The sequence below is a fragment of the Tyto alba genome, unplaced genomic scaffold (genome assembly GCF_018691265.1).
Source record: "Tyto alba isolate M040663 unplaced genomic scaffold, T.alba_DEE_v4.0 Super-Scaffold_22, whole genome shotgun sequence".
NCBI lineage: Eukaryota > Metazoa > Chordata > Aves > Strigiformes > Tytonidae > Tyto > Tyto alba.
Window position 1 is genome coordinate 7,520,914 of NW_024881296.1, and position 10,406 is coordinate 7,531,319.

The window sequence follows — 10,406 nt, forward strand, 5'->3', positions numbered from 1 at the left end:
AAATTTTATTTCATAATTTTTTTCCTACTTGCAAATATTTGTTCTTGACTACATTTCTATAAATATTTGTTTTTCTGTAGTTTGGTGTATTGTTTTTCTGACATGTTAATAGATGTGAATTTCTTGTTAATGATACTTTTTATGTCGTGTATGAATTAGATGTTAAAAAAAAAAAGGCAAACTTGATTGCCATGAATATTGATTGGTTTAAGATGAAATATTGAGATTTTTCGTTCCCTGTGGAACAACCAACAAGATTGAATGATGGCTTGTGATGTCTATGTGTCTCAGTTTGGGTCTACTTGGACCTACCTGCTGTTGTTGGTGTTACTGCAAACTATCATATAGTGTCTGTAAAGGTGTGAAATCCTGCCTGTGTGACTCAATATCTAAATTATTACATTAAGAATTAGTTTGTCAGTGGTTTTAATATGAACATCTCTTACACTACCAATTCTAATTCATTACATAGCTTTATTTTTTTTTAAGTAAAGCAGTATAATCTGCTCAAGATTTTTTTATTTGGAAAATTAAAACTGATTTGTTTTACAGATTTCCAGCACAAAATAACTGTGCAAGCATCCCCGAATCTGGATAAGAGGAGGAGTTTAAACAGTAACAGCTCTAGTCCATCAAGTAGCCCCACAATAATTCCTCGGCTTCGAGCTATACAGTGTAAGTCTCCACCATTTCTATTTGTTCATTTGGTCAACAGAGACTGGTTGCTCCATACACTCACTGAAACACTGGTCGTAGTATCAGATTCCAGAGAGATTTCTGTCTGATCTACAGGTTCCTTAACTTGTTTTAACATTTACAACTTGTTCTTTGATGGAAGGGATAATCTTGCTAAAACGTTAACTAATTTTCATTAATTCAAAACGACTGTGAATGCTTTAAATCATATATTTCCTTAATAACTTCAGGAATTAATCTATAAACTAACTAGGATAAAACAGTGAAGAATGAAAATTCATAACGGCAAAAGGTAAAGTGTCACATTTAGGACCCATGTAAGATGGAAAAAAAGTTTTTATTCGGTATTGGAGTTGATAAAGGAAATCAGTTATGGTCTATAAAAAAAAATATATTCAGAGAATGAGGGAGTCATGGAGTCATGTAAGATGGAAAGGTTGAAGAATCAGCCAGCAATCCAGCTTGCTTATGTTAAAAGAGAAGTAAGCTTTAAGCAAATACAAAGACAGAAGGAAATAAGAAATCTAGCTTTAGGCTTTTTGAAATCAAGAGAAAGAAAAGATAAAAAAACCCAACTTGTGGGTATGATTGTAGGCCTACACTATTCTCTGTAGTGGAGGTATCATGAATATGGGAGAAAACTGATCATATTATTACAGTGAAACCCACATTTATATTTGGGAATGATATGTGTAGAGTTAGGAACAGGATTCATACAGGATTTACTGCTTGCATTTGTACTGCCTGATCTATTGTGCAAAGTAGATTGTCTAATTATCCATATTTAGTGTGGAATGCTACGTGGCATGAAAAAGCCTCAAGTTTTTCTCTCTATGTGAAATCAGTGGAACCCGTTCCAAGTGATTGCCCATGGACTGTGACTGTCTTCTCATCCGAGAGTAGTCACTTCTGAAGGAAATTACTTCAGAATCTGGCCTTATCAGATGTAAATGAGGAGGATGCGAAATCAGAATGCATGGGGATTTTTTTTTTCTGTTTGCTATTCTGTAGCTAGTTTAAAGATATTTTTATTCTTTTTTTTTTTTTTTTTTTTTTTTTTTTTTTTACCAGCCTGAAAATTTGTTTAAAGTTTGGATAGAAACTGGATATCTCATCTCTTCTGGAATACCTCTGTCTTATGAAATCCTTTTCATTATTAGTGTCTAAAGGAGAAGTGATGTCTTTTCTGGCAGTAACTTTATTATTTGCTTGAACTGTAACTAATACAGTTCCCTGAGTGAAGGCCGTTACTACCCATATGTTGTGGATAAAGGAGAGAGATGGACAAACCGCGTCTTTCGTAATGAAAATTTGAGATGGAAGGAAAATGATATACAGTGTTTTTCAGAAGTTATCTGACACAGTATCTGTGTTGATAATGGTTTCCTGATTTCATACTGTTTGGTGGGGTTTTTTGGTTGGTTGTTTTTTTTTTACTGCACTAAGGCAAGAAAGGTTTTTCTTAGTCAAATGTCATAATTACACATAAACAAGACTGTCTCATTTTGATTCTCTTTGCTCTGTATGGAAATGCTTGGAAACGAAGCAAGTGACAGGTATTGTCATGATTCTGAACACTTGAGGGTTGGGTTTGGTTTTTTTTTTTTTTTTCAAATGTATATCCTTAGGTAAGCTATAGCAGTGCCACTCCTTGCATGTGTGATAAATGCCACTGGGGATTCTTCTTTTCTTTTTTTTTTATTTGAACAGGCATTTGTATTTGTAGGACTAGAACATACAGGACAACAGAAAGGCTCTCCTTTAAAAGAAGTACCCTTCTGTTTCTGACTTTGGATCCCTAAGCTTTACCTAAAAGTTTATCAGATCTCTCAGGAGTATCTAGCTGAAACAATTTTGCTTCCACACCCATCTGCACCTGTGCAAAATAAATTCTCTTTCCCACAATAATGTTTTATCTTGATTTAACTTCAAAGTGTCTTTGTTTCAAGAAGACTTGCTGAAATACAGATGATTTGAACAGGCGTATCTGACAATTGGTTACTTGATTGCTTCACTTTGTCATGAGTGAGTCAAGCTTCCAAATCTAAAAGTTTTTTAAATAAAAAATAAAAATCTAGTTAACTGTAAATCTTGTTATTAAAACAAATTCAGCTGATTTAGAAAGGTTTTTTTAAGGGAGGAGGAAAACCAGTAAGATATATATTCCATAGGTCCTGGAATGTGGTTGAAAATGGGAGTGTAAAGAAGGGAAGTGCCGTGCTGCAGGGGAAGCCGTGCTGGCGAGGAGGCGTGCGGTGAGGCAGGAGGACAGCACTGTGCAGTGGGGCAGCGGCAGAACCACGGGCATGCAAACACACCTCATCTGTCACGCTGTTATAACTGGCAAAGTTGTTTTTCTCTTAGGTGTCTCCATCATAGCTGTAAGTGTGCTACATTGATAGCAAGTTACTTTTCCAGTTAGTCAGTCATCTACGAAAATCTACTTGCCTGAGTCTGGTCCTAAAAAGAGGATCCTCTAAACCCTACAGAAAAAAACTGCTATCTCAAGATCCTTGGTGCATTTATAGATATGGGCTTTATGTCCCAAAGATGAAAATATAAGGGAAACAGTTCCATTTCTGAAATCTACTTGACTAAGATCTCTACTACATTCTCTTAATTTTTCCTCAGTGATTCCCAAAACAGATACACACACAACTAATGGCCGAAGAAACAGTGTATATGTGTACCAGCAAGATGTAGATATCACAAGTGAATATGAACTTCCCAGTGGGGTTATGAAAAAAGGCAAGATTTCATTATGTTTCAAAGGTGCTGGTTCTGTTTAATTTAACAGTTGAGACAGTGACAGACTAAGCATTTAATGAAGGGTTAGACACTTTAAAAGTATAATTTGTTTTGGTGTAGTGAGAAGGAAAACACTAATTACAGTCACAATTGGAATATTTTGTTTCATTTTATACCAGTTGTTCCACAGCATTTCTTTTTTTCATTGGAATTTAAGTGCTCAGTCTAACTCACTTGTCTGAATTACCTGAATATAAGGTTCTTAGTTAAAGGAAGCATGGAAAATATGATTGTTTTACTGCTTTATCTTTAATTTGGGTCTCTTGGCAGCTCATAAATTATTTTTCTTGCTTGTTCATCTTTTTGGATCAATGCAGTTTGAGTGGTGGGTTTTGTAAAAGAAAAAAAATCTCAAATTTTGTCTACTTCTCATTGTGCTACTGTGTCAAAATGGTTTTGCAGTTGAGAAAATATTCTGTTTTGTCAAAACATTTTGCTTTTAGGAATACTATTTATGACTGGGGTTTTGTTTGTGTTTTTAAATCCAATCTCTAGTAACTTCAGATGAAAGCAACAAAACTTGGGGAAGGAGCACAGCTTTTCACCAAGAAGAGTTTGAAGATGTGAAGAGAAGTTTTAAAAAGAGAGGTTGTACCTGGGGACCAAGTTCAGTTCAAACAAAGGATCGTGCAGATTGTAAGGACAAGTATGTCTACTACATTTTGTTTGTTTGATAATACTAAGTGTTCTTCGTAACTGAATCACTAACATAGGTAGTGAGTAAGAGAAGTTCTGCAGTCTCTAGTTTACAGCTAAAACTGAGTGCTACCTTTCAATTAATTTAGGAATTACGTTAATAATGAATAGCTTCCCCATATAGGCTTGAGAATAAAAAGCTTACTTACCTTATTTAGTAGCTTTTATCAGTTACCCTTTATCTCTGGTTTTTGAGGCTTGGAATATGCTGGGATGCTGAGCTACTAATGCATACCAGACGTTCACAGCTTCTCTATCTTTCTTGCCTTTCCTAAGATGGACTTGGGGAACTGCAAGCATGGCCCCCAGTGGGCACTCCCAGTATGATTACCTAAGACTGATTGACTTTGCATAAGCAAAGCAAAATTCACACCAGCAACATCATTTACACTGACAAATACAGGGTGAAGCAGTTCTGAAAATCAGTTGGACGCCTTCACTTTCAGATTATTTTTTCTGATTGTTCAAAACTGGAGATTAGCAGTTTTTCTGAAGCAATAGATCGTTTTCCTTGTTTCTTCTAGTATATATAATTATTTATAGCACCTTTTTTTTTTTTTTTTTCTTGATAGAGACATCCACTCATTTACCTGCAGCAGCAGTTGGTTCCAGACCATCTATTGGAACTGGCTTTGTAGTATTTTTGTTTGTTTTAAAGTCACTGTTTCATAAATTCCCAATATTCACATAATTTCTTTGACACAGTGAAACTGTTGTCCAGGTTTTCACCAACTTTTGTTCTTCAGTGGGTAGTCAAGGCCTAGTTTTCATTGGCTCTCTTAGACCTGAAATTTTAATCCTCTAAAGAATACCCAATACAAGACATGTATCAATTTATAACTATATGACTGTGCTATTATTTACAGGGCTTTTTTTTTAACCTTTGGAAAGCCTTACTGTTCTCAAATTACATACTACATGGTTATAGTTTAAAAAAAGATGGTTTAGCAATTTTCTATTCAAGTGTATATAGGCATGATATTTTCTATAATATCAAAATAACTACTGTTATTTCAGAATAAGACCCCTTTCAGATGGCAGCAACCCTTGGTCAACCCTTTTAATGAAAAATCAGAAGGGTGTTCCATTAGCTTCACTATTTGTGGACGAAGGTAAGAGCTGTTTTTCAAAAAGTGAGTTACCTTATAGTGGCATTAAGTCTACCTCCAGTGTTATAAATTCTATTGCTTTAATTTCTCAAGGATTATGCAGATTGTTAGAAAAGTAGTCATGCTACTGTGCAAGAAAAAAACTATCTATAAAAAAATGCAAGTGTTAACATCTTTAGATTTCCACCATTAGCAGCTAAGAAATATACTTGATGTGTGAGCAGTACCACATGGAGATTTCTTCTTTTTCCACGTTTTTGGGTTGCAGGCTGATCTGTAATTGAGGTCCGCAGTCACCACTTTTTAGTTTCTTTTAAAAAGAAATAAGTAAATCAGTCTTGAAGTTTAAATGATCATTAATGATTTTTATTGTTAGCGGGCTCTGCATAGTTGTTTAAAAACGCAGAGTTGTTTAAAAACCTGTAAGCCCTGATGTATTCCTAGATATTAGTTCCCTGGTTTTTAAATGAGACTTATTCTCTAAATTTTCAAGAAAAAATAGGGAGATTTCAAGTCTTAAAGTTGTTTAGGCAACATTTTGGGATTTACAAGTAAATCACAAGGAAAAACATACTTAATCCTCTTAGGATCAGGAACATAATAGCTGTATGTTGCTTTATATGTCCATTACTATAATGTGCTGTGGCTATACAGTATTCATAATAATTTTAAAATTTGCACACTATACTACAGATTCTCATATATATACTAGTAAGGGTATAAATCAAGGTTTCACAAATAGAAATTTTATAGATTTATTAGCTTACTACTAAACCTCTATATACAGAGAAGATTATACAAGCTTACATTTCAAATATTTCTGTGTTTATTGTATAGCATTCAGTAGTTTACAGTAGAATAGCACATGCAAGTCCAATTATACCTTCCATTTTATTTCTCATTAGGTATGAGAAGTCAAATTTACTTTCTACTCTAGACCACCATGGCCTAATGAATTAATTGTAAAAATTTATAGTAACTCACTGGATTTTGGAACATGGCTTAACTGAAAGTGTTGTAAAGAATGCGTTCCAGATCTTATCTGGCAGTTTCTGTATAGTAAATTACTGTAATCCACACACAGAAATGTTTGCCATGTTATTTGAAAAGCATTACTGAAGTGTTGCAAATCCTCAAATATCACAGAAACTGCAAAGACAATATCTGCTCTTCAGCTGTGTTGAATGCATAAAAGTTGGGAGATACATTATGCCTCTCTTAAAATAAAGGTAAGTCTTTCAGATGTGGAAAAAATAGTTGTTTGCAGTTAACTTGTATACTCAGGAAGATTGATCTGCAAGTTGCTTCTAATAGAGTTTGCTTCTGAGTTGCTAAAAAGATGAAAATATAGCAAAATGGTACTTTTGCTATTGTAAGGACTATCAAGAGTATATGAAGGGGATTTAGGCTTAGGATGTATTTCTGAATCTTACAATGTTGCATCTCTGAGCTTCTGACTGAATCCAAAGGGGGTGTGCAGAACACCTCAAGATTAATACTTGTGCAAGTGAAAGGAAATAATGGTGTACATATGCAGACATGCAATAGAAAAATAGCTGAATTGCAATCTTAAAGTATACTGTAATGTTTTATAGGTGTCTGTACTGATAAGAAACTTCTCCCTGAAGGTTTGGACAGTAAAAGACCAAAGCCAATTAAGTTGCCGAATCAGGCCTACATTAATCTACCTCTTTGGAAAGATGATCAGGGTGAGAATACAGTAGAACATGAGAGCTTTGAAGAAGGAACCTCTGCTAGCTCTACAAACAGTACTCCTCAAATGACACCTACAAACAGTCTAAGCAGGACGCTGCAGAAAAAGAAAACTGATTCGGTGCTGTATGGGTGTGCTGTCCTTCTTGCATCTGTTGCCCTGGGCTTAGATATCAGAGAGCTGAACAAGACGACGGGTCCAGATGAACTCTTGCCTAAAGATGAGAAGAAGAAGCGTGATGGAATATTTCAGCGTGCTTCAAAATTTCGCAGGAGTGCTAGCCCTACACGACTGCAGTCCAAGAAAGAGGAAACAAGTATTCCATCCCTAAATCCAGCTGCAAATACTGTGAATCTTCTCTCTATGCCCTCCATTTCCACAAAATGCCTACTTCAGTCTGACAGTGAAGACGCCCTTATAAGCACTGTGGTTGGTGACTGCGGTCCATATAGTTCCACAGATGACTTCTCATCTGAAACCTGTGAAAGTAAGAGAGAACAGAGGTTAAAGTTGGCTCCTAACACAGTTTCTACACAATTAAAACATCAGCCTTTTAATCTTTGTCTGAAACAAGAATCTCAAAATGTGCCAAAAGATTCCTGGATGAAGTTAAGTGTGTTGGGTCACAGACGAGCCTTATCAGATGGGAACGATTTTCAGACCACAGGTGGGTAGTTAGGAATTTAAAATGTAGGGGATTTTAAGTATAGAAACAGAAAATGTAGGGAAACCAACCATTCACTAATGAGTTGCTAAGATTTTTTGTTACACTGTTATGTATTAGCTGAGCCGCCATACCTGTATGTGGGTAAGCCCTCTGTGTCTGAATCCTAAATAAACTGCCTACGCTTGGATTAGTACCCTCTTAAGGAGTGTGGATATGAAGATTTAAGGGGAAGAGATGGTTCATTTTAAGGAGAGATCTATTTTTCTCAGGTATTGCAAAAATAGGCTTCCCTAGTCTTTTCATATCAGCAAGAAGCTGCTTTTTGTGAAATGTACAATACTAGCATTATGTCTGAAATAAACTGAGACCGTGTCAGGTGCATGCATTGTGTAGTTGTGGACTTCCTGAGACTGGGAGTACAGTTGTTTAATAGTTTCACAGACCATGTAGGTGAGTGAACATCATTTTAGTACTGCACATTTATTAACTTCAAGAAAAACAAGTCTGGTAAGTTTTTGTTTGCTTGCTTGACCTAGGAGTAATGTCACATGTTCTGCAAAGCCTTAAGTTAAGCTGTTGATAAAAATTTAAGCTGAAAAAAAAAAGTCTTTAAATATGGTTTCCATGTAAACAGATAAGTTCTAAATTTAAATACTGATATTATATGGTGGCTTAAATGAAATATTCTTCATGGTACTCTATGCATATGCAATTAGTCATAATAACCAGACAAATTTGGGGGGCTTTATTCCACTATTAAAATGTATCCAGTTATGGGTGGTTAATGCATTCTGTCTGCATCTCTCTTGTAGCAGTAAAAAATAAATGGTTATAGCCTCTAGCAGAGAGTATAGGTGCAAAATCTTTTTGAGCACTGCTGGTCCTCACTTAGGAGATTGTCCACAAACATATGAGCCTCTTAATTTTTCTGGAGGAATAAAAGCTACTAGTGTTTATGGCAACCTAGTTTTACAAATGGCAAAGAAATCAAGAAGTTACAAAAAAAGACAATTTAAACCATGTTTGGCCTTTCCTTCCCCTAGCTAATGGATTCACTTCAACCAGTGATGTCTCCCCATTACCAGTTCTGTCAGTTACTAGAACTCTGCACTCTCCATCTGTTCAACAACGAAGCAATCACAGTGGTGTTTCAACTGAAAAGCAAAGCACTATCAATATTATATCAAGGCCTCGACCTTCTTCTCTAAGAAGTAAAATCGATGCATGGCAGATTATTCCACGTATTATTAAACCAAACTCTAAAGACACTGAGTATTTAGAGGGCAATGTAGATCCAGATGTTAACTTCTTGGCAGATACTGAGGAAAGAACTAACTGCCACATGCCCTCATTACTTGATATTGATGTGGAAGGTCAAAACAGAGACTGTACTGTGCCTTTATGTAGAATGAAGAGCAAAACTTGTCGGCCTTCTATATATGAACTGGAGAGAGAGTTTCTGTCGTGAGTGCCTTTCATTTTAAAAATGTTTGCTTTTTAAAGGGGAACAAATGTAAAATTCTTGTCCATCTAATGCTTTGTGCTGCTGTTTTCTGATGTACTGTGACAAATAGTACCAAAATCATTAAAATGGGCAGCTAATAAAGAAAGTGTAGTAGGTGCCTTTTTCAAACATTCCTTGGAATCCTAGCTAGTAACTCTAAAAGCACAATGCTGCAAAATCGTATTCTACATGAACTTCATAAGCTTATCTTGAATTACTAAAATAATATGCACACCTCCCTCTGCAGTGTCACAGAAGTTTTCCTTAGATTTGAGAGGCTTTGCTAGAAATTCAAGATTTGCACATTGAAAAAGTGAATGTCATACAGTAAGTTTGTATTCTGTCAAGAAGAGTTTCATCTAAGTGGTTGTTTGCATCTTGCTTCTGTGGCCTGTAGAATTAGTGAGGGGTTCAGGGGATTTAATGTGCTGGTGCAGGAGGCTCTGTTCACTCCTCATTAAGGAGCTGGTTACTTTTTGGCATTTGATACTGAAATTGGTTAAGGACCAACAGCTGAATTTGCAGTCTTTGCCCTTGGTTTTTGTGCAAACTTTGAACTGTGTGCATTAGTTTCTCCAGAAAGTTACACTGCTTGTATAAACACTTAGGTTTCAGCCACCATATTGATTTGAGAGGGTAAACTTTTAGTATTGAAATTGGATTCAAAGCATTTGACATACTTTATAATGTGAAGCAACATTCCTTGTAAGTAAGGATACACTGGAACGTAAATATTTGTACTCAAGCTTTTGAAGACTACAGTGTTTGCACTGAAAACAATATTCTTGGATTGGGATTTTTTGTTTGTGGTGGAGGGATTTGCCCTTTTTGTTTATTAAACTCTGATGCACCTTGTATTGAGGAAAGATGATGGGTTTTAAGTATAATTGGTATTGGTTTTAAGTGAGCCAATGGTGTGTTTTACTGCACTCAAATTTTAAAACTGCGGTAATTTAATATTAAATCTTTCAGTATAATCTCTGCAGTTTTTCTTCCTAATGTTACTACTGAGTGCCCAGTTATTCATCTTTAGGAATTAAAGGACAGAAACAGTTACGCTTAACTGATTTTCAGTGATAGAAAGGTTTCAGAAAATTCCAAGTAGTTAATTGTGGGGTGAGGAACATTTAACCTTGATAACACTGATAGTTTAATTTTTTACAGTATCACTTACTGATTAAATAAATCCAAATATACGGTATGCTTTCCCTG

At 35.5% G+C, this 10,406-nt stretch overlaps 1 protein-coding gene across 3 annotated transcripts in view; it reads left to right on the forward strand.

Annotated features, from left to right (window-relative positions):
- MAP3K21 (mitogen-activated protein kinase kinase kinase 21) overlaps positions 1–9,300 on the forward strand; it is a 41,322-nt gene extending 32,022 nt beyond the window's left edge. Inside the window, exons 6-11 of one of the 3 annotated variants that reach the window (XM_042796104.1) lie at positions 553–675; positions 3,328–3,468; positions 4,000–4,150; positions 5,218–5,312; positions 6,938–7,690; positions 8,734–9,300. In XM_042796104.1, coding sequence (XP_042652038.1) covers positions 553–675; positions 3,328–3,468; positions 4,000–4,150; positions 5,218–5,312; positions 6,938–7,690; positions 8,734–9,158 — 1,688 coding nt within the window. In that variant the 3' untranslated portion in view covers positions 9,159–9,300. Of the gene's footprint in view, positions 1–552; positions 676–3,327; positions 3,469–3,999; positions 4,151–5,217; positions 5,313–6,904; positions 7,691–8,733 lie in introns of all 3 variants that reach the window. The other 2 variants (XM_042796102.1, XM_042796105.1) reach the window with 2 other exon arrangements.
- The last annotated feature ends 1,106 nt before the right edge of the window (positions 9,301–10,406 follow it).